Below are 25,132 nucleotides of genomic sequence, written 5' to 3'. Positions count from 1 at the left end.
TTCTTGTATTGAAAAGTACTATTAAGGTCCTGGCTGGTGTGGCTCAGTGAATTGAGCTGGCCTGCAAACCAAAGGGCTGCTGGTTTTGAGTCCCAGTCATGGCACATGCCTGGGTTGTGGGCCAGTTCCCCAGGGGGGTTGCACAAGAGGCAACCACACATTGATGTTTCTCTCCCTCTTTTTCTCCCTCCCTTCTCTTCTCTAAAAATAAATAAATAAAACATTTAAAATAAAAGTACTATTAAGTTCATACTATGAGCATAAGAATATTTTTTAAATAATGTATTATAGCATATTATTAATACAGTATACTCAAAATATTAAAAACTCCTAAGATACTTTAGGAACACATAGTACTGATATATTTAAAAATCAGGAAAATGTGGAATTAAAATTATGAATCAGATAAAAGGGATCAAGAATGTATACAACGTTAAATGTAAATTTTTAAGATAATAGTAGATGAACACTGAAGTGGGTATATGGGATTCTCTATTCCTACTTCTCTCTGCATGTCAAATGCACTTTAGGTAAACTAGACTGTTAAAGTGGAAGGGTGGCTGCAAGAAGTTTGAGGACTTAGTAATAAAGGTGGTTAAGCACAATATACAAAATACCTGAAGACAACATCAAGTTCACTTAAAAGTCTGAAGAAGAAGACTGCCAAAATATACTTGTTCTCTATGCTAAGAGTTCAATGTCCCCTCAATTGCTGTTGAAACTTGGGCAATAAAAAATACAATATGCCCTGGCTGGTGTGGCTCAGTGGATTGAGTGCTGGCCTGCGAACCAAAGGGTTGCGGATTGATTCCCAGTCAGAGCACATGCCTGGGCTGCAGGCCAGGTCCCCAGTAGGGGGCACGTGAGAGGCAATACATTGGTGTTTCTCTTCCTCCCTTCCCCTCTCTAAAAATAAATAAATAAGTAAAATTAAAAAAATACAACGTTATATTTGTAAATGCATTACAAATATAATGCAAGTTGATTTTCAAAGTTTGTTCACATAGTTATTATTCTGCATTTCCAATTTTATATTTCATAGGCAGGCACTAATTTTTAAAAGAAATTCTTTAGCATCTCATAAGAGGGTCTACCATATTAACAAAATATAATAAATTGCATTACAATGGTAATTGTACTGCTCTTGTAAGGAGAAAAACATTAAAAAACAAAATAGAACATCAAAGGCTTAATATGTTATACGATACTTTCATAATATATAAAATCTTTGTTTCCTATAGTTTTCTTGTTTAGTGTTTATACAATATGAATTGTTAGAAAATGATTTAATGTCTGCATACAATATTTTTGTCCATTACACATAAACAATATAAGATATTGTAGCTGAATAGGTCTCTATATTTTGAAATGAAGCAAAGTAAATTTTTTCTAGTTTCTAATCAAATAAGTTATAAAATCCAGACAAAACATTTGTCTTATAACAAAGAGGACCAAAACCAAGAAATGATAATTGTAAAATATTATATACCTCACTGGCAGACATATTCTTCACTTGTTCTGGTTTCAGTTCTGTAAAATATAAAAATCAGCCACTTGAAATTTTTTGAAGTTTAAAATGCTGAAGAGCAAAACCAAGTACAATGACCTAAGAGTGTGTGTTCAACATAAGTCATTAATAAAAGAGACATATATTAAGAGCACATACAATGTGTAAAAGCTTAGCGTAATATTCCTTCTTAGGAGTATCTGGAAGGCATTCAATTTCTTTTTGATATTGTCCAAAAACAAAAAAATTAATAAACTGAAAAGTAAGCTTAAAAGAATGCAGCTTTTGCAACAAAAGGCATTAGCTTTTTTTAATCTGTAACTTTTGCCTGCTTCAGAAAATAGATAAAATATTCTAAAAATAGAAATGATTAATATATTAGCTATTATTTCTGAGTCCCTATCTGAACAAGGCTTGTGGCAAGAAAGTTTGACTAAAATGCTTTATTCAGTGTTTCAAAATACATTCTCAAAGTTATATTTCCTGTTTTCCAAAGCAGCAGTTCTAAATCAGTACCCTGTTTCACTGTAGATGTATTCTGGAAGTTTCATGTTCCACTGTATCATTATAGCCAGTAATCTTAGTGTATACATGACTGTGCTGGCTGTGGAAAAGTGTTTGAGAACATCTACTGTAAGTGATATCATAGTGACTTTAATGTAATTTAACCTAAAAATGATCAGTTGTGGTTTTGCAGAATCAACAAGCAGTTCCTCAAAAGTTAACACATAATGATAAAAGTATAATAGTTATATGAGTTCCCTAAGACATATTAATTTCAAATGATATTAGAATACTGAAATGAAAAGTACAAAAAAGTTAAGAACATTTTTGCTTTAATATTCTTTTTTGCTTGCTTGAAAAAGTTTTCTTTCAGGTTTTTGCTTCTTAGCTACTATCAACAAATGAAACATGGTGTCTGAACAAGGGGGCATGGTCCACTGACTCATGGACTGTCTTTGTATAGTGTGTGAGCTAAAACCAGTTTCACATTCTTGGCTTTTATTGTTGTTGTTGTTGAAAAATATATGTGCAATGGAGAGCACGTGTGGCCCACAAAACCAAATATTTACTATTAGGTCCTTTACAGAAAAATGTGCTTACACTAAGTCTAGAAACTACTTTGTTTCAAGTTTTCCACTGATAAGATTTCACTGCTTTCCTCCTAATAAAGATCTCTCAATAGGGACTTGCTAAACTTCTAAAGTGGTCTAACGAAGAGTTATGTTTCAAGGTCTTGTATACCTACCTCGAATGGGACCCAGAGCTGCATCTTTTGCCAAAGCTGTTAGATCACTTCCTGAGTATCCATCAGTCATTCTGATAATGGGTTAAAAGAGCAAATTATTTTCATCTTTGCAGATTTAAAATCTCCAATAATAAGAGGATAACACCTACTTTGCCTTTATCATTAAGCAGGCTGCTATGTGATCACAGGGCACAGAAAGGCCCACTTGCTATAAAGAAACAAAACAGTCTACCGCTGGCTCCTTATTTACCATGCCTCAAATTTTCATCATTACAGCCGTTCTTTTAAATTAAAAAAAAATCCTCACCTGAAGATACGTTTATTGATTTTAGATAGAGGGAAACAGAGGGAGGGAGGAGAGGGAAATAGGTAGATAGAGGAGGAGAGGGTGGAGAGAGAGACAGAGAGACAGAGAGACAGAGAGAGAGAGGCAGAGAGAGGCAGACAGACACGGATTGGCTGCTTCCCTCCCGTATGCACCCCAATCAGGGACCAAACCCGCAACCTAGGTATGTGCCCTGACTGGGAATTGAACTCGAAACCTTTTGGTGTATGGACAACACTCCAGACAATTAAGCGGCCTGGCCAGGGCTGCAACCATTCTTTTTAGATTAATGCATCCATACTATCATCTCCAGGAGGATCTATTAAATTGTAAACATATCCCCTGTAAAGGTAATGACATCTATAAGCCATTGCTGGCCAACTGACACACAGCCAGTTACTTCTGTGTAAGTTAATGAGTCTTTCTTTGTCTTGATAACGAACACCGATTTGATAGAATAAGGGCCAAAGTAGATTATTTTTATTTTTTATCATTATTTTTTGGCTTTAACTTTTTTTACTTATTTTTAACTGTTTTAAACTGAATTATTGGGATGACATTGGTTAATAAAATTATACAGGTTTCAGGTGTATAATTCTATAATAAATCACAGAGTAGATGTTTGAAAATGTAGGACAGAAAATGGTAAAGGAAGGGTCCTGCGGTGAAAGACACTGGCAAAACGGGCACCACCTGAATGAGATGCCACAGTAGAGAGTCCTGGGCAGCCAAGAGGTTAGCAAAGGGACCAAGAACTAGGGAGGCAAAGGGGAAGAGGAAAATAAAACAGGGAAAGAGTGCTCACCTGCCGTGTAGTAATACTATGTTAAATAACGACACAGATTAGACATTATTAGCAGGATTCTTTATTGGAATGTCAAGAGTGATCTCAGTATTTCCAAAAAATGAATTTGTTCTTTTTCCATAGTTATCTGGGAACTCAGAGTGTTTACTAGAATTACTAGCTACTCACATACTTATTGAGTATTTTAAATAACTTTGAGATTTTTCTAGTTATTAAAATTCATGAATGTATCCTCTGTATTCAGTATCACTAGAGTGTACCACTGATTAAAAAAGTTAAAGATGTAAAAGTTTAAAAAATTATGTGTGATACAAAAGAAGTTTATATGAAAACATGTGTTGGTGTAGGCAGATACGAGATACTTTAAATTTTTTAAATTACTATAATACCACTTAGAAGTTTTAATAAGTTTAATAAAAAGAATATAGCACTATCACAGATATTTAGGTCATGTCTTATATAGGATCCAGAAATTAAAATTTAGATACTTTATGTGTAAGAAGAGAGAAGAAAGAAAGTAAAGGAAGCAGAGGATGAGACAAATTTTCAGATTACATTACTCATTTTATACTTGAGATTACTTTAAACAAAATAGAAAAAAGATTTCTTTAAAACATTTTTATTGCATTTTTTCATTACTATTTAGTCCTCTTATGCCCTCAGAAAAAGATTAAAAAAAAAAAAGCTGTAGAACAGACCAAATCAAATTACTCACCTAGCAAGTTGTGCTAGTTCTTTTTGGGTCAATGGGCTTCCCTGTTTACACAATAGATTTTTAAGTAAAAGTAGTCGTGTCTGAAAAGAAATGTTAAAGGATTATCATTCCTAAGAATTAGCTTCATAAATCCCAACTCATTTAGGAGCTGAATGATCTTTATACATATCACTCTGCCTTTTAGAGCCTCACTCATGTTGTTTTAAACTACCATTTTTTGAGAATTCCTGAGGGAGGTAAAGATAATGCAGGTAAAGCACTAAGGCCATAGCTACTGTTACTACCAAGGATGTTAAGGGTCTAAACTAGACAATCACAATTTAAAAAAACACTTTTATACAAGTATGAATTCATATAACATGTATCTCACATACTGTAAACCTGTAATTCAATGACTTAATAAATGTAGAGTCTTGCAACCAACACCATAATCTAGTTTAGAACATTTCTATCAACCCAGAAAGTTCACTCATGCCTATTTGCAGTTCTCACTCTTACCCTTAGACTTAGCAAATCACCATCTTTTTTATGTTTTAGAAATTTGCCTTTTCTCAACATTTCATACAAATGGAATCATGCATGATGTACAAGCTTTTACATCTGGCATCTTCCATTTAGTATAACGTGGTTGAGATTCATTCTCATTATAGCATATAAAAGTGGCTCATTCCTTTTACTGCTAAATAGTATTCCATTAAATGGATATACCTCATTTATTTCTCCATTCACCATTAATGAATATTTAGACTCTTGACTATTATTTATACTGTTGCTATAAAAATTCTTGCACATGCCTTTGTATAGAGATATATTTTCATTTCTCTTAGGTAGATTTTTAGGAATGGAATTGTTGGGTTATGCTAAGTTTATGCTTATTTTTGTAAGAAGCTGCCAAATCATCTTCCAAAGTAGTTGTTCGACAAACTGGAAGACTCAATATTGTCAAGGTGGCAGTTCTTGTTTCTGCTTCAAAAAAGAATCACACACAGATACATACCTCCTCATTTGGCAAAGATACATATACCCGTTTGATGAAACGCCTAAAAGAAGGATTCAAGCAATTCAGTAATATAATTCTGGATTTAAAGGAAACTTAGTTTAAGTAGCAAATGACAAGAAAAAAGCTTTAAGTATAATGTTCAAGGCATGCTGAGTGCATTTTAGTCATCAATGTAATGTTATTTTTAGAGTTACTCTTTTAAAACTCTCTAGGTAATATTTTAAAATCCTTAATTCAATATTGTCAGAATTAATTTAACCATTTAGGTATGTGCATGTTTTTAACAGTAGTAACACTTTAAAACAAAATATCTGATATAAGAATTTTAATAAAGACATCTTTGCTCTCTTTTTGAAACTAAAAACAACTAAAACCAAGAAGTACAACAGAAACAAAAAAGTATACATCAAGAAACTAGGTAACATTTGTGGAACTTAAATGTATGAAGAAGGGCTGCCCAGGGCAGTGCAAATTACCCTGACGAAGGAGGATACACACTGTGGATTACAGACACAGATGTCAGGGCAGTGTTTTCCAAAGGAAACAGCCTATTTTGAGGGGTAACAGAATCAACTTCCCCACATTTAAAGAGCATGTTTAGACTGGCTCTGTAGATCACGTGAACCCTAATCAGTAACAGGGCAATAGCAAGAAAGCCGAAGCTGAACGAACTCCAAGACACTTTGTAAGAAGACATGGGTCAGTCTGGCAAGATGACAAACTGTCTTGCAGTGGCCAGTCCTTAGAAGTCGAAGAAAACTAAATCAACCCAACGCCTTGTTTACATGCATTCACTTGTTTATCAGGTAGGGCTTTACTACTGAATTGGAGAGCCTGCCTGTCGGTCCACAGTACTCACAGGGACAACTCAGAATACTTGCTTGGTATCTTACTTTTCTACCTCTTCTACAATATTCTCCCAAAACTAGGTTTTCTAAGAACACTTCTTATTTAAATAAAAACAAGCAAAACAGGTAAAGCACAGGATGGATTTTTTAAAAATTAGTGTCAAAATAGGAGAAAAAATACAATAAATAAAGAGGGTAAAAATAAGGAACATGTACAAGAGAATTCTGCCATAAAGCGAATTAAAATGTTAACCATATATATTTCCATGAAATATACTAATTTAATGAAAAGAAAGTCTTCTATGAAACATGAGCTCAGTGAGATATGAGGGCTCAAGAAAATGACACATTGTACAGTCTCAGGAAATAAAACAAGGGAAGAAGATGAAAAAAGTGGGTCAGGGAGACCAGCAAAGCAGTGAGAAAGAAAACAAAAACCAACAGAGAAACAAAGGTCACAAAAGTAGTGGCTGAAAGGAGATTAGACACCAATCTGGGAAGAAATAAAAACAACACAGGAAAAGAGACAGAACAAAAGACTTAAAAGTTTAAAAGGATTAGAAAGGAAATTATAGGTATGGAAGAGAAAAAGATGCAACACTTTTGTATAAATTGTGTGTAGAAGGAAAAAAATAAAGATAAGTTTCCCAAAACAAAGGTTTCAAACTATGAATTTATTTATTTTTAGAGAGAGAGGAAGGGAAGGAGAAAGAGAGGGAGAGAAACATCAATGTGTGGTTGCCTCTCGTGTACCACCTACTGGGGACCTGGCCCACAACCCAGGCATGTGCCCTGCCTGAGAATTGAACCAGCGAACCTTTAGTTCACAGGCTGGCATTCAACCTACTGAGCCACACCACCCAGGGCCCAAACTATAAATTTAAACAAACACCAAATCCCAGGAAAAATAAACAAATCAATCAACATTACTTTTCAAATAACTAGATTTCAATATTGAAAACTATATCCAGTGAGAAAAAAAATCACGTTAATCCATGAATGTGGATAATAGTAGGCTGCCTTTAGACTTTTGCAGGCAACATCCAACCCTAGAAACAATGAGGCCACGTTACAGATTCCTCAGGAAAAGAGAGGCCAATAATTTTATGTTTGGTCAAACGTTCCTCCCAGTAGGAAGGGGACAAATTTGTTTAAACACATGAGAACAGAGAGCATGACACAGTTTCCATGAAACTTGCTTTTATCAGTTTGTCATGAAGCCCAATAAAAAAGTAAGAATTGATTTTGGAGTTTTAAGACAATTTAATGCAATTTGCCTAAAGCCATAAAATGAAAAGTAGTTTTCCTGATATCCTGCTGGCCCTGTCCTCAAAAATGTTTATTTGAGGGCAGAGAATGGTCATAAGGAGGAAAATAATTCATTTAGTTTTCAAGTTGAGAGTGAAGGAAATAAGAAGTATGTGAGATGAACACACGACTAAACACATCTGTGGCGAGTGTGTGTGTTTCCACGTAAATCTTCCTACCTGAGAACAGCCTCATCGAGCTCTTGCGGCCTGTTAGTTGCACCCATTACAAGCACTCTGTCATCTCCAGCAGACTGAACCTATAAGCCAAAAAACTGTTTTCAGTACTGTTACAGAACGTAATAACAGAAAAATATATTAAAGATAGCTGTATTTCTAATTTGGGTTTTAATAAAATTATTTACATTAAAATGTTACCACATTAATAATACCACAATCTATACTTACACCATCAAATTCTATTAGAAATTCAGTTTTTAGGCGTCTGCTAGCATCATGTTCTCCTTCTCTTCTTTCACACAACAGGCTATCGACTTCGTCTAGAGGAAATACAAGGATAGGACTTGAATTAAAAGCCAAGCTATATGAGTTATCTGAGATTAATCTAGTTCCCTACTTAAATTATTCATATAGTGGGTCTTACTCAGTTCACTAGATAGTCTTTAACTTTGGGCTTCTTTAAAACTTTTTCCTTCTGAATACTTGTTCCTATCTTACCTCTTACATTTGGAGAGGGATATTTCATGAAGGTTCAACTGACTCAGTTGGTAAACATGTTCTTCTTACCTATAAAAATTATAGAAGGTTGAAGTTCTCGAGCCACTGCAAAAAGCGCTCTCACCAACTTCTCTCCTTCTCCCACCTACAACGAGGCACAGCACAGTATTACAGACATAAAATTAACATTATTCCAGCTTTTAAAATTTCATGATGGAAAGTCTATAACCTAGACATTTAATTTCCCTTCTTTGCAAGATTTGGTTTAAGAACTGGGAAGAGGATAAGGAAGGTTACTGAAATAACCCTTATAATTTTAGAAAACAGACCACTTATTTATCTCACAATATCAATGCCAATAAATATCAAAACATTTCAGGAAGTCTCTGAACACCCCGTTAGGCATTGTACTAAAAGTACACATGGAAGCATCAAACGAAAGGGTCATGAGGTTAGGGGTAATCTAGTATAAAAACTCTTCTGTCCTCTAGGTGGCATCTATTCTTTTTATTAAAAATTTCATTGAAAAAAGAAAAAAGAACTGGCCTAAGATTTAGAATCATCAAACAAATATTCTCAGAGCTGGAGGGACCTGCAAGAGATCCCCCTTTCATGACATCAATTCTTCACAAATGAAATAAGGCCTGAAGTGATACTTTCTTCAGGCCAGCACAGGATGGAAAAGCTGGGTTGGAATTCATATCTTCAAACTTTGAAGACAGTGTTTTCCATTAATATTACAGGTATAGTGTAGATAAACCTACATTAATAACAATTATATTTATAAAATTTCACAAAGGCAACAAAATGTAACCAGGAAAAGAGGTATTGTTTTATAGTTTTAAAAATATATATATTATTTATTTATTTTTACAGAGGGGAAGGGAGAAAGAGAGGGAAAGAAATAGCACTGTGTAGTTGCCTTTCACGCACCCCTACTGGGGACCTGGCCCACAACCCAGCCATATACCCCAGCCTGGGAATCAAACCAGCAGCCAGGTACTCAATCCACTGAGCTATACTAGCTAGGACTACAGTTACTTTTAATTACTTTACAAAATTGATAGCCCTGCCAATACCTATCTGATCTTAGACTTCCAGCCTCCAAAAGTGTAAGACAAATTTCTGTTAAGCCAGCCAATCTATGGTACTTTGTTATATAGCCCTAGAAAACTAATGTAGTATTTGACAGCACAATTCTAATTTTATTTTGTTTTTAAAAAGGATTTAATGTATTTTAGAGAGCGGAGGAAAGAGGGACACAGCAACATGAGAGAAACATTGATCAGTTGCATAGGTTGCCTCTCACACACACCCCAATGGACACGGAATCTGCAATGCAAGCATGTGCCCTGACCAGGAATAGAACCAGCAACCTTTCGCTTTGTAGGATGATGCCCAACCAACTGAGCCACACCAGTCAGGGCCAGCACAATTCTAAACTTAAAAGAACCTAACAAATGTACATGACTTTCTACTATGAAGAGAGTCATCATATCTTTAATAATAGATATGACACAAATATTTTTGCATAATGTTTTCACCCTTTACACTTAGTAATATTTAAACTATAAGTTAGAATATGACAATGCTGGAAAAAATACTCACATATTTTGAAGTTAAACTTGCAGCACTTATATTAAAGAAGGTTGCATTAGATTCTGCAGCCACTGCTTTAGCCTTTAAAAATCACAAAGGCAAATATTATATTAGTTCAGTATCTTGCTTTAACAAGGTAAACATATTTGATCAATTTAAGTACAAGAAAAGAATTTCTAAACATATAAGATATAACACAAGTCCTAATGTATGGTAATGTTTCCTTAGCAATGAGAAAAAAGGTCTGTGAAGGGCTGTGCTTCTTTCCACACTCCCCTCTTTTTTATAAGGGAGAATGGATAGAGAAAGGCTTAAAAAAAAAGAGTGTTATTCTCTTCCTAGTTAGAGAAAGATAACCAGTTAGAAAAAGACAAACAGCTAAGAAAAAAAAGTTACTGTTTCCCTATTTATTTTTTCCTTTTAGAAGTTAAGCAGGAGAAAGAGCTGTCTAGATCCTAGCAAAAACTTTTGGCAAAAGTATATTGGGGGGAAAAAAGTCTGTTGTATGTTGATTCTACTTCAATTTTAAAAAATCTGTACCATGCTGCATATTTAAATAAAGCTGTTATGACAATAAATAAATCAAGGAAGATATTATAGTAAGGTAAGTTCTTTTAAGGTAAAAATTTTATTATTTGATTTGGGTAAATAGTACAAATTATACTGTTAAATTTACCTAGCCCCAACATATGACTGGACATATGGTTTTCCATCTATTTTGTCATTGAAAACTAATTTAAAAACTTTAGTGGGGAAAAAAAAACTTTAGTGAAGTATATTATCAAAAAGCAAGGCATAAAGAACAAATATAAAGATTTCTTACCAGCATTGTTTTCCCGTTTCCAGGGGGACCAAAGAGTAACAATCCTCTGGCAGGAGCTCTAAGTCCTGTGAACAACTTAAAAATATATATACAGCTATGATTCTGGAGAAACTTTTTCCCAGACATTTTAAGAATTATCTGTCATCTAAAAAGTGTCATTTTTCAGTAGCATTCTCCAAAGCGGAGCTGAGAACATATAATCAATAAACTACTATAATTATTAAAAACAGAAGAAAACTAAGTAATACAAAACCAAATCCTCACTGCTCAAAATGGAAGCAGACAGGTTAAGCAAGCCATACTACCAAACACAGGTACTTCCTTTACAAATATCAGTCAAATAATAGTAACGAGTAAAAAGAGAAAAATCTTCAAAACAAAAAGAACAGGAAAGGAGACAACAAAGGACACAACAGATTTTTGTAGATGGAGAACTGATGAAATGTGATAATTTAGCAGAGCTGAGTGAGCTCAAACCTAAGTGCCTGCATGTAAAGGGATATAAGGAACAAGCTGAGGTGAACAAAAACCCTGGAAAATCTCAGCAAGTAGAGGCATCAGGTACCAGAGAAAGCATGAGTAAGGGCAGGCAGCTCAAAACACAGGAACTGCTTAAAAGTTTGTATGAAGAGCCCTGGCCAGTGTGGAGTGCTTGGTTGGAATGGCATCCTATAAACTGGAAGGTCTCAGGTTCCATTCCTGGTCTGGCACACATGTAACTTGTAGGTTCAGTCACCATAGTCAGGGCACCTACAAGAGGCAACCTATGAATGTTTCTCTCTCTCACCCTTTCCCTCTCTCGAAAATCAATAAGCATGTGCTCGAGTGATAATTTATAAAAAACAACAAAAAAAACCAGTCTGTATGAAGAACTTAACCTGTAGTCCTGCCCCCACCCCAAAAGCACTTAGGTAAGTGCTCTACTTCCACAACCAAAGGAGGCAGAAGTTTTATTCTAGGGAAATTGAAGCAGTCTCCAGACTCAGGAACATAGGATGTGGCAAGGGTTCAAGGTAAACCACCCGAATTTTAACACTTTAACTAATAGTGAAGGTGTATGAACTTTTAAGTGGAACCATTTGAAGTGGATGATCTTCAACTTAAAAACAAAAGATTTTATTTATTTATTTTCAGAGAGAAAGAAAGGGGAGAAAAAGAGGAAGAGACATCTATGTGAGAGAGAGACATCAATCAGTTGCCTCTCGCCTGTGCCCAACTGGGGACATGGCCTGCAACCCAGGCATATGCCCTGACAGGGTATCAAACCAGAGAACCTTTGGATTGAAGGCTGGAACTCAGTCCATTAAGCCACAACAGCCAGAGCTCAACTTTTAAATTTTTTGTGTTTTTTTTCAACTTAAAAAAAAAGTTTTTTGTGTGGTTTTAGGTTTACAGAAAATTGAATGGAAAGTACAGACAGTTCCCATATAATTCCTCACCTCCCCATTTCCCCTTATTATTAACATCTTGTATTAGTGTGGAACATTTTTTACAACTGATGAACAATACTGATACCTTATTATTAACTAAAGTCCATAGCTTACATTAGGGTTTACAGTTTATAACATTTAACCCACGATCACAGTATCATGCAGAATGGTTTCACTGCCCTATGAAATCTTGTGTTCCATCTATTCATCACTTCCTCCCTCCCCATGAACCCCTTTCCTCTAGAACCTATGCAGGAGGAAAGAAGAATTCAGATCCTAGTATACGGAGAAAAATAAGTGGATAAAAACAATTAAATGAAAATATGGGCAAAAGATCTGAACAGCCGTGGCCAGGTAGCTCAGTTGGTTAGAGTATCAACCCAACACACCAAGGTTGTGGGTCAAATTCCCAGTAAGGGCACGTACAAGAATCAAACACTGAATGTGTAAATGAGTGGCACAACGAATTTATGTTTCTCTTTCTCTGTCTCAAAATCAATAAATAAAAACTTTTAAAAAGATCTGAACAGATACCTCATGAAAGAAGATATACAGATAACAAACATGCATATGAAAAATACTTGAGATTTTCAGTCAAGATGAAGGCATTGGTAGGCACACTTTGACACTTCACACAACCACAGAGAGAATTACAACTAGACATCAAAACAAGTAACACCCAGAACCATCAAAAAAACGAGCTGTATGAACATTTGACAACCAAGAATTTAAAGAAGCCACATCAATCCAGACAGGTAGGAAGGGTGGAGTCATGGGGATGGGCAGGAAAGCATGGAGATTCGGTGTGGTACAGAGAGGCAGCAGTGGTACTGGCAGCTCGGGGGGTCCCACATTCACACGTGGTGGATAAAAATCAATAGGGATATCCTGGGAGCGAGCGATCCCAGCCCCAAGTCAGATTGCACAGCCTAGGGTTCCAGTGCCGAGAAGATAAATACCCATAACTTCAGGCTGTAAAAACCAGTGAGGGTTGGGGCACCAGAAGAAACTGCCAGATTATCAGGAGAGTTCATTGACAGGGCTGGCATGGACTTAGAACGTAGGCAAACCTACACACTGTGGGATTCACTTTCAGGGCAACAGCTGGAAAGGCACCGGTCACATAGAGGAAGTGGGTGAAATGAATGGAAATGAGGCAAGTGATGAGCAAACCTCTAGAAGCCAGAGAGAGGCAATGTCTCCCCTCCAAGCCCTTGTCTCACACAGAGCCACAAAGCAGTGAAGCAGGTTGCCCCGCCCTAGCAATGATCTAAGGCTCTGCCCCCCCACGATTTACAGGTTCCTTTTACAGGGAGTCATAGCAGCTCTACCTAATACACAGAAACAAACACAGGGAGGCTGCTGAATTGAGGAGACAAAGAAATATGGCCCAAATGAAAAAAAAAAAACAGAACAAAACCCCAGAAAAAGACCTAAATGACACAGAGATAACCAACCTACCAGATGCAGAGTTCAAAACACTGATTATCAGGATGCTCAAAGAACTCACTGAGTATAGCAAAAACATAGGGGAAGAAATTAAGGTTACACTTAAGTGAAATAAAGAAAAATCTACAGGGAAACAAAAGTGGAGAGGAGGAAGCTGAGAATCAAATCAATGATTTGAAACACAAAGAAGGAAAAAACATTTGAACAGAACAGCAAGAAAAAAAAAGAATTAAAAAAAAATGAGGATAGCCTTAGGAACCTCTGGGACAACTTTAAATGTTCCAACATTTGACTCACAGGGATGCCAGAATGAGAAGAGGAAGAGCAAGAAATTGAAAACTTATTTTAAAAAATAATGAAAGAAAAATTCCCTGATTTGGAGAAGGAAATAGACATACAAGACCAGGAAGCAGAGTCCCACACAAGTTGGACCCAAAGAGGACCACACCAAGACACATCATAATTAAAATGCCAGAGGTTAAAGACAAAGAGACAATGTTAAAAGCAGCAAGAGAAAAGCAGAGTTACATACAAAGGAGTTCTTGTAAGACTGTCAGTTGATTTCTCTAAAGAAACTTTGCAGGCTAGAAGGGACTGGTAGAAGTAGTCAAAGTGATGAAAAGCAAGGACCTACAACCTAATGACTCTATCCAGCAAAGCTATCATTTAGAACAAAAAGGCAGATAAAATGCTTTCCAGACAAGGTAAAGCTAAAGGAGTTCATCATCACCAACCTATTATTACACATAATATTAAAGGACCTTATTTAAGATCAAAACTATGAACATTAAAAGGGCAACAAATTCACAACTATCAACAACTGAATCTATTAAAAACAAACTAAGTAAACCACTAGAACTGGAAGAGAATCATGGATATGGAAATCACATGGAGGGTTATCAACTGGGAGGGTGAAAAGGGAAAATGAGGGAAAAGGTGCAGGGATTAAAAAACGTAATTGGTAGGTACAAAGTAGACAAGGGAATGTTAAGAATAGTATAGTAAATGAAGAAGCCAAAGAACTCATATGCATGACCCATGGACATAAACTAAAGGGGGGGACTGCTGGAGGGAAAAGGGTACCAGGCAGAGGGGGGTGAAGGGGGAAAATTTGAGACAACTGTAATAGCATAATCAATAAAATATATTTTACAAAAAGACAATCTAATAGAAAAATGAACACAAACAGGAATTTCACAAATGAAATGGTCAATACATGAAAAAACACTCTTGTTACCAGGAAAATGCAAATTTAAAACCACAACCAATACGATTATTTGGAAAAAATTTTTTCCTGACTATAGTAATTCTTGGTAAAAATGTGAAGGAATGTAAACTCTCATAAGTGGCTGATGGGACTATAAATGATACGAGTACTCTGGAAAATAGTTTGGCTTTATGTACAAAAAAGCAAATGTACATGATCTAAGTCATAGCAGTTTTTATGTATCTATCCTAGAAAAACTCTGTACTTGTGCAACCTGAGTTATATATATACATGAACGATGATAACAAGCATGAAGTGGAAAAGCACCCCACATGTCCCTCAACAGAAGAATGGATGAATATATTGTAATACAGTATAAGCATACATTGAATTATACTGCAGTGAAAAAGGATAGACTATAGCTGCACATGGATGAGTGTTACAATAAAACTGAGCAAAATGAGTGTTAAAAAGTAAAGAAAAAATGAAAAAATACTCAATATCATTTGTCATTAAAGGATTTCAAGTTAAACAATAATAAGATTCTACTACCCACTTAATAGAATGGCTAATATCCATAACATTAACACCACCAAATGCTGGTGATGTGGAGTGACAGGTACTCATTCATTGTTGGTGAAAAGCAAAATGACACAGCCACATTGGAAGACACTTTTGCACTTTCTTACAAAATAAACATACTCTTATTATATTATCTAGCAATCATGCTCCTTAGTATTTACACAAATAAGTCCAAAATTTTTATGATTTATTTATTTATTTTTAGAGAGAGAGGAAGGGAGGGAAAAAGAGAGGGAGAGAAACATCAATGTGTGGTTGCCTCTTGTGCACCACCAACTGGGCACCTGGCCTGCATCCCAGGCATGTGCCGACTGGGAAGAGAACAGGTGACCCTGTGGTTTGCAGGTTGGCACTCAATCCACTGAGCCACACCAGCCAAGGCCAAATGACTCCAAAATTTTTAACTGGGTTATTTGTTTTCTTACTGTTGAGTCTTAAAAGTTCCTTGCCTATTTTGGATTCCAGTCTTTTGTCACATAATGTGTTTGGCAAAGATTCTCTCCCAGTTTGTGATTTGTCTTTTCATTCTTTAACAATGTCTTTTCAGAGAAATTTTCAATTTTAATGAAGTTCAACTTAGCAGTTTTTCTTTCAAGGATCATGCCTTTAGTGTTGTATCTAGTAAGTCATCCTCAAACCAAAGATCACCTAAATTTTCTCCTATATCATCTCCTTGGGTTATTATAGTTTAGTTTGCTTCTTATATTTAGGTCTGTCACCAATTTTGAATTAATTTTTGTGCAAAGTGTAAAGTGTGTGTCTAGATTCACTGTTTCACATGTGTATCTCTACCTGCTCCAGAACCATTTGTTGAAAAGGCTATCTCTTCTCCATTGAATTGTCTTTGCTCCTCTGTCAAAAATAATTTGACAGTGTTTCTGTGGGCCTATTTCTGTGTTCTCTATTCTTTTCTATTGAGCTATTTGTTCTTTTGTCAATGACATGTTGTGTGAAATACTGTACCTCTTTTGGTTTTTAATCTCTTTCCAGCTTTATTGAGATATATTCTACATAACATTGCATAAGTTTAAGGTATATGATGTGATGATTTGATATACACATATATTGCAAAATGTTTATCACAATAAAGTTAATACATCCTTTACCTCACATATTTATCATTTTGTTGTTGTTATGCTGAGAAAATTAAAGCTCTACTCTTACAGTGACTTCCAAATATACAATATTGATGAGTCACCATGCTGAAATTTAGATCCCTAGAACTTACTCATGTTACAACTGAAAGCTTATACCCTTGACAAACATCTCATTTCCCCTACTTCTAAGCCCTTAGCAACTACCATTCTAATTTCAGTTAGATGCTTTTAATTTTTTTAAAATTATTTATTTATTTATTTTATAGAGATGGGGAGGGATGGAGAAAGAGAAGGAGAGAATTGATCTGTTGCCTCTTGTGCGTGCCCTGACCAGGGACTGAACCTGCAATCTAGGCATGTGCCCTCACCAGGAATTGAACCAGTAACCTTTCACTTTCTGGAATGACACCTAAGCAACTAAGCCACATAGGTCAGAGTTCTGTCTTTTCATTTAAAATCCCTCTTACCCTGTTACCTATTTCTCCTATACATGTTAAAAATGGGTTGGGAATTAGGAATCCATATAGCCATTCACTTCTAATTACCGGTCAACTGCAAACGCTATGTTTTTTTCCTTAAAAAACAAAATGAGACATTAAATCTACTGAATTATGTAGATTATGTTACATGAATTATTCTAGCATAGCGGAAACACCTCTTTACTGCTGCTACAGTCTCAGTAATGGATGATGATATAGGAAAATGAGAATATACAGTTCTTACCTCAGGCCTCAGAGAAGGAAGGATGACAATTTCTTGTAGTGCTTGTTTCGCCAACTCTTGACCAGCTATATCATCAAATTTAACAGCTGTTCCACTAAGAAACAGAATTTCAGTTATCTCCACAACAGAAATATGCTTCGGTTATTATACAATAAAGCCTAAGCTCTTTGAAACATGGTCCTTTTCATGTTAACTTGTACCTATGGTTAAATCAGTAAAGCGATGATTTTCTACATTTATAGAAATTAAAAACCATCATAAAAATTAAATATGTAAATTAGAGAAGGTATTTTTATTACCTATTTCACTCATATTTTATAAATAAAATTCAAAATTAAAACTGTAAAATAAAACACTTTAGATGACAAAACTTACTTGTCCACAATTTCATTCATTATAAGGTTCGCAAGGTTGCTGTCCACATTCCTAAAATTCTTCAGGTCTTTCTTTTTTCGAGTAGCAGTTGTAGGAGTAGAAGGTTTATTTGTTCTATTTGTTTTTGGTGTACTCTTAAAGGACATAAAAATTTTAATGTGAAAATAAAACCTAACATTTACACTTTTCACAAGCTAATTAACTTTAAAGTATATTGAGTTAAAGGTTTAAAAATAAGAAAAATATGTAAAAAAAATGGTAAATGTTTATTACTCCAAGGTAAAATGGTATGCACTACAGAATGACATTTGGCATGAAGTGGTTTCACAGAGGATTTTATCTAGAGAGATTCAGTCACTATAAAATAAAAAGGCTCTATGACAATGAAGTCATATAATTTTGATACTTGTTAGAATTGTAACAAAAGTCTAAGTGTGTTTATAATGTTGCAAAACATTTACGTAGGTTTAAATAATTAAAATAACCACTTTAAAATGAATTATATAGCATTATGTAAAACTGAATATGCAAACTCACTATAAAGCCTAATTAAGGTCCAAAAGGAGGTAAAATAAAATTTGCTTTTTAATAGCAAGTTCCCCTTAAAGATATTTTAGAAAAGAAAATTTACATTCAACTTTGTGGGAACGTATCAATTCTTTAAGGTATTATAAAGTATTTGTAATAAACTTGAAGCAAGCACATCATGGTCAGTTTTCTATTTGCAAAAGCACAGCAATTAAATTCTGTCTCCAAATACCTTATGAGTGGCAGCTGCGGGACCAGGCCCTTGTCTCACTCCAGACACCATGGATAAACCGCTGCAACTGGGTGCTCTGTGGTGGCCTGAAAGACCTGTGGAGCCGGCTTTCAAAACGGTTTTTGGACGAGGCAGTGAGTTACTAGTGTGTGATAAGGGATCTTTTCTTTTTGGAACTGCTCCACTTTCTATGAAGAAAACAGTAATATCATGTTTAGAAAATTGTGGTTAAATATTATAAAAGTAATAATAAAGGCCAGCACGAATTTGCAAAACTAAGCTAGTTTTTTTAACCAGCAGTATTTCAAAACAAGAATTCAATCAGAATATATATTAGGATGTTCATAAAGGTTCTCCATGGGTGGATGAAATCAGGATTATTTTGTTTTTCTCCTTTTCCTCATGTATACTTTTATTTTCTTATAAATAATATTTATTTGTAGTAAGAGAAGCTTTATTTGTGGGCAGGAGGAAGATATAACAGAGTTACCAAGCGAATAAAGTTGCCAAACATATAAGAAAAAATATATAGTATAGGCATCAGGGAGAGGTTGTACAGAGTAGAAAGAACAGCATTACATTACCTTGAAAGTCCACAGTGTGTGCCCACCAAAAGAGGTTCTTTTTAATGTACAAGGTATAAAGATGTGTTTTTTAATAAGCCAAGTGTTTTATGTGCTTATTTTATAAATGTAAATAATTATGTATAGAACACCTTCAATAGTCTAAAAGATTACCTAATATACCTAGGGTTTTTTTTTTGCTTATTGACTTCGTTTATTTTTAAGTATATTTTACTGATTATGCAATTATAGTTGTCATATTTCCTTCTCTCCTTTATTCCCCTCTGCCCTGCACACTCCTCCCACCAGCATTCCCCTCCATTGCCCTTAGTTGATATCCACAGGTCATACACATAAGTTCTTTAGCTTCTCCATTTCCTATACTATTCTTAACCTCCCCGTCTATTTTGCACCTACCATTTATGCCTCCTATTCCCTCCACCATTTCCCTCATTTTCTCCTCTGTCACTCCCCACTGATAGCCCTCCATATGATCTCCATTTCTGTGATTCTGTTCCCGTTCTAGTTGTTTGCTTTGTGGGGGTTCTTTTGTTTTGTTTTTTGGGCTCAATTGTTCATAGTTGTGAGTTTGTTGTCATTTTACTGTTCATAGTTTTGATTTTTCTTAGATAAATCCCTTTAATATTTCATATAACAAGGGCTTGGTGATGATGAATTCTTTTAACGTGACCTTATCTGGGAAGCACTTATCTGCCCTTCTATTCTAAATTATAATTTTGCTGGATACAGTAATCTTAGATGTAGGTTCTTGCCTTTGGTGACTTCAATTATTTTTTTCCACCCCCTTCTTGCTTGCAAGGTTTCTTTTGTGAAATCAGCTGACAGTCTTATGGGAACTCCTTTGGAGGTAACTGTCTCCTTCTCTCTGGCTGCTTTTAAGATTTTCTCCTTATCTTTAATCTTGGGTAACTTAAGGATGATGTGCCTTGATGTGTTCCTCTTTGGGTCCAACTTCTTTGGGACTCTCTGGGCTTCCTGGAAGTCTATTTCCTCTGCCAGATTGCAGAAGTTTTCCTTGATTTTTGTTCAGATAAGTTTTCAAGTTCTTGCTGCTGTTGTTCTCTTTCTGGCACCTCTATAATTCGAACACTGGAACATTTCAGGTTGTCAGAGAGGTTCATAAGTCTCTCTTCACTTTTTTGAACTCTTGTTTTTTCATTTTGTTCCAGTTGGATGTTTATTTTTCCCTTTTGTTCCAAATGGTTGCCTTAAGTCCTGGTCTCCTTCCTGTCACTGTTGGTTCCCTGAATATTTTTGCTTTATTTCATTTTGGGTATTTTTCATTTGTTTTTTTCATCTTTTGACCAAGCTCAATCAGTTCTGCGAGCATTGTGATTACCAGGGCTTTAAATTCTCCATCTGATAGGTTGGCTATCTCCTCATCATTTAGCTCTCTTTCTAAAGTTTTGTTCTGTTCTTTCATTTGGGCCATATTTCTTTGTCTTGGCGCACCTGTTAAATTGTAAGGGGGCGCGTCTTAGGTATTCACCAGGGCAGGGCCACCCTCTAAGCGGTTGGCAGCACTGCCTGTGGGGGAGGGGCCAGAGAGGGAACAATGCAGGTTGCCTGCTCTTCTCTAGCCCACTTTCCAGCGTGTGAGACTGGGAGTTTCTTCCATTATGGCAACTGCCATAGTTCACAGTGAGCTCTGAGTCTGTTTCCTGTTCAGCCGGCCCTGCCCACGCAGTCTGCTGCCTCACCACAGCCTGAAATGGTATTTTAAGTCAGGTACAGGAAGAAATGAGAAAAGGCATATAGCTACTGATGTGGGACTCTGTTCTGGAAGACCAAACCTCAGTGAGAACTCTTTTAAGGGATAGTTGAAGCCACATGGAAAGATTTCATTAATGACCAACTGCCCCTTTCATCCATGGAAATCCATTTGAACTAGTTCTTCTCTACTGAAATCTTAAAAGTTTCGTAAAATATGAATAAAGAAAGCAGTGGTCTTATAATCTAAGATTTTTTGTTTGTTTTTTGGGCTACAATTTAAGCAATGTAATACATCAATAAAATTTAAGCCCTGGACATAAAACAAATGCTGAAAATGTCACCAATAAAAATGGCTGAGATGTCAGAGACCCTAGGAAATAAAGATTCTCCCCACCCAAACAAAACAAAAAAATATTCAACGTTCTGTGAGTTCATACCCAAAAGTTCATGGAAAACAAATTTAACCTATAGTAAGTAATAGAATTCTAATGTTTCTCCTCACTATGTGAACTCAGGTTCGAGTTTTTTCTTACAGGTACTATGATAAAACATTCGTGTACAGTACACAGGAAAATTGATATGCAATGAAAATTGATACATAACAAAAAAATGAAAATTCCTCTTAAAAAAGACTACTTAGCTATCCATTAAAAAATACAAAAGCTGAAAATACAATAGAAACAAAAGAATACAGAAAAATGAAAAATGAGCCTTTGAATTTTATAATTTCAAAAGTCTGAGCTTGCAAAATATGCATATAAAGCATGCTGAACAAGGCTATACCTTATTTGTTACATGTTTATGTGCTTAATGATAGGAATACTGTCGTCAGGTCAACATTACCCTGCACAAACGAAAACCAAGCAAAACTATCATTGTAATATCAAACCAACACAATTAGGTTAAGTGGGACTTGACTTTGCATGCAAGCTTTATTATTTCACATATTAGTTCACCTAAACCCACCTGACGGGAGATGTCCATTGCGGCATGTCAAGTTAGTACTGTCATTATAGACGTCTGTTTGTGACTTGGAAAATTGCAAAACTGGTTGCAGCTTCTCTATGCAACAGAGGAGGGTAAGAAAGAACAAAATAAACAAAAAGAAAAATATACATAATGAAATAAAAAGGTATATGTGAAGATAAAAAATGACTCAAGTTGTTACCAGGTTGTTATATGATAGTTTTGCATTTATATAAAACTCTCTTAAAAGTGTAATTAGTAAAAACTCAGACATTAAAATAGCAACAGAAATTAATAAATGAATGACTATGTCAGAAACATGTCTTAGGTTTGTAACTGGAGATAGCTCCATATCACTATTATCACCAGCAAATATTTTCTAAATATCTAGTATGTCTAAGTCATTGTGTAGAAAGAGCGTGAAGATTAAAAAAATGAATATCGGGCCCTGGCTGGTGTAAGCTCAGTGGATTGAGCACGGGCCTGCGAACCAAGAGACTGCAGTTCAATTCCCAGTCAGGGCACATGCCTGGGTTGCAGGCCAGTTCCCAGCAGGGAATACATAAAAGGCAACCACACATTGATGTTTCTCTCCCTCTCTCCTTCCCTTCCCCCTCTAAAGATGAATAAATAAAATATTTAAAAAATAATGAATATTGGTCTCTATCATCCAGATACTTATTAAATACAATTGGCAACTTACAACACAAATTTTTTAAAAAGACTGTATAGCACAAAAGAAAGGGAACATTAAAAAGGCTCTACAGAAAAAGTGTGCTATTAGTTGGCTATGATTTAAAAAGGTAAAAGGACATTTCGAGAAAGAAGGACAGCACTTAAAATGACACAAAAGGAAACCATAAGGAGTGTATAAGAAGTGCCATATTCAGCTACCTTAATATATGTCAAGCAAGAAACAAAGGCAATAAAGCAGAAGGGAAGAAGCGTGCTTCAGACCTGTGTGTGCAACACCCTACAACTTATTCGTGCACACCTGTCCCACGTTATTTGCAGCAGAGATGTTCCAAGACCTCCAGTGGGCCCCTGAAACCACAGATAGTACGTATTTTTTTCCTACACATACAAGTCTATAATAGTTTAATTTATAAACTGGGCACAGCCACAGATCAACAACAGTAAACTGATGAAACAGAGCAATTATAATATACTGTAGTAAAAGTTATGTGAATGTGGTCTCTCCCTTTGTCTCCGATTTGTCTCCCTTTGTCTAAGATGGCTACTAAGTGACCAACAGGCAGGTGGCATACACAGTGTAGATACTCTGGACACTGGGATGATTCTTTACCCAGGTGGGATGGAGCAAGAAAATGTGAGTTTATCATGTCAGTCAAAGCAGCATGCAATTTAATTATGCACTGCTTATTTCTGGAATTGTCCATTTAATATTTTCAGGCTGAAGTTGACAGCGGGTAACAAACTACAGAAAGCAAAACCATGGGTAAGGGGTGACTACTACAGTACATGAAGATTATCTCTAAAAATAACCCAGAGAATGTGGTGACAGAAGCTGCCTCTGGGGAAGGGACATGAGTGGCTGCGGCATAGCATGAAATGATGGCCTGTCATACTTAAGCTTCTAAAATTTTGTGGCATGTGTCTAAAATTAACCAAAAATTGAAAAAGATTATTTCGACCCCATCCCTACTTCAAATAACAACAAATTTTCTCATGATCCAGGCTTTCAAATCTAGCACCAGAAGCCTAAGCGGGTAGCAGCTTGAAATTCCTTGCCTCTCTCTCTATGTCACTGCTGCACTCCTTCCCTCCCAAGTCAATCCACACTGCTAGTTGACAAACACCCTGCTCCACTGCTTACTCACCAGCATGAACTGGCTTTCAGCTTTTCTGAGGCTCTCAAGGATTAAATAAAATAATATACATAAAGTCCCTACTCACAATAGGGACTCATATGCCTCATTCACAATAGGAGCTCAATGTTACATAATTTTGTTGAAACATTCCAAGTTATCATAACTGATTCTAGAAGGTCAATACTAGAAAGTCAATGAATGCATGCAAAAATATAGCACGTCTATACTAACTCTCCTAAACTTCCATTTCTAAGGTCAGACAAGCAGGCGCCATGCTGGCTTTATGGTACACCACACATGCCTTTGGGACAGGTTAAATAGCAGCTACCCTTTTTGCACAAAGCACAAAGTACTGCACAGCTTTTGTGTCCTAGAACTGGCTGATACAATATACCCTGGAGCTGGGCTTTTTTTTCTTGTTGTTAGTTAACAGGTAGGTCATCTGATTTTTCTCCATGATAATACTGTTCAAATCACCATACTGAGAAATAAACCATTTGTGTTGGCAAAAGATATAAATCAGAAAAAAACACTGATTTGTAAATGTCTTTTTTATCAATTAACACTCTCTTCAATGCAATGTAACAAAAGTTCACCTAAACATTCATTATACAATAAAAATAAACAGAAAGTAAATCCTCAAGTTTTGATAAGTAATAACTAGGAATAAAAGCCACAGAACTTGTTTTTTCAATGTGTAGGGTTTAGTTTTACTTGCATGGAAACACATACATAGTAGCAGTACGTGGCTAATGTGACCCTGCTCCTATTCATTTTTGTTAAAGAATGTAAACTGACTTTAAAAATTCTTTTTAGAATGACTAAACATTGTGTAACCAATAACTTAAAACAGTCACCTTGCTTCCTGATCCTCTCACATGCAATCCCCATACAATAAGTAACTTACTTGAAAGGAAAATCTTACCACATAATTGTTCCGCGCAAAACCCTTTAGCAGCTTCCCACTGCCCTAGAGCAGGGCTCAAGGTCCTTTACCTGACAACCAAGGCCATCCACGCAACCCAAAATTCACATCTCTACCAGCACCCTCCCCTCCTCTCTGTACTGCTTCTTGCTCCTGGGTCTCTGTTCATGCTGTTATTTCTTCCTGAACCATCTTTTTCTCAAACATTTTTTAAAAACTTTTATTCATCTTTTGAAATCCCCACTTCAGGCTTCACTTCTTCAAGAAAGATTAAAAAGCAAAATTTTATTTAGTTACTTTTAGAGAGAGGGGAAGGGAGGGAGAAAGAGAAAAACATTGATATGTGAGAGATGCATTGGTTGGTTGCCTCTCACATGACCCCAACCGGGGACCTGGCCTGAGCCTGACTGGGAACTGAACCAGCAACCTTTTGGTTTGCAGGCCAGCACTCAATCCACTGAGCCACACCAGCAATGGCAGAAAGATTTCTTAGATACCGATTTCCCCACCCCTACATGTAGGGACATAATATCTGTATATCCCATCATGTAGTGACATCATTTATATATGTGTATCTGCCTCCCCCATTACGTCATGAGAGCCTTAAAGAGAGGAACATTTTATCTAATGCAT

The 25,132-nt window shown here is 35.9% G+C and overlaps 1 protein-coding gene across 4 annotated transcripts in view; it reads right to left on the bottom strand.

Moving 5' to 3' along the window:
- The window catches only part of SPAST (spastin), a 51,909-nt gene that overhangs the window by 5,683 nt on the left and 21,094 nt on the right, over nt 1-25,132 (bottom strand). For 2 of the 4 annotated variants that reach the window (XM_037146593.2, XM_037146592.2), the window contains exons 4-16: nt 21,743-21,838; nt 18,480-18,667; nt 17,720-17,853; nt 17,345-17,438; nt 10,857-10,931; nt 10,043-10,114; nt 8,504-8,579; nt 8,165-8,256; nt 7,937-8,016; nt 5,599-5,641; nt 4,602-4,681; nt 2,757-2,827; nt 1,490-1,530 (exon numbers count right to left, since the gene is read on the bottom strand). In XM_037146593.2, coding sequence (XP_037002488.2) covers nt 1,490-1,530; nt 2,757-2,827; nt 4,602-4,681; nt 5,599-5,641; nt 7,937-8,016; nt 8,165-8,256; nt 8,504-8,579; nt 10,043-10,114; nt 10,857-10,931; nt 17,345-17,438; nt 17,720-17,853; nt 18,480-18,667; nt 21,743-21,838 — 1,142 coding nt within the window. The remainder of the gene's footprint in view (nt 1-1,489; nt 1,531-2,756; nt 2,828-4,601; nt 4,682-5,598; nt 5,642-7,936; nt 8,017-8,164; nt 8,257-8,503; nt 8,580-10,042; nt 10,115-10,856; nt 10,932-17,344; nt 17,439-17,719; nt 17,854-18,479; nt 18,668-21,742; nt 21,839-25,132) is intronic. The other 2 variants (XM_037146595.2, XM_037146594.2) reach the window with 1 other exon arrangement.

Source organism: Artibeus jamaicensis, unplaced genomic scaffold (assembly GCF_021234435.1).
Source record: "Artibeus jamaicensis isolate MK-2021 breed Jamaican fruit bat unplaced genomic scaffold, CSHL_Jam_final contig_465, whole genome shotgun sequence".
NCBI lineage: Eukaryota > Metazoa > Chordata > Mammalia > Chiroptera > Phyllostomidae > Artibeus > Artibeus jamaicensis.
This window is presented reverse-complemented; position numbering and strand designations above follow the sequence as displayed.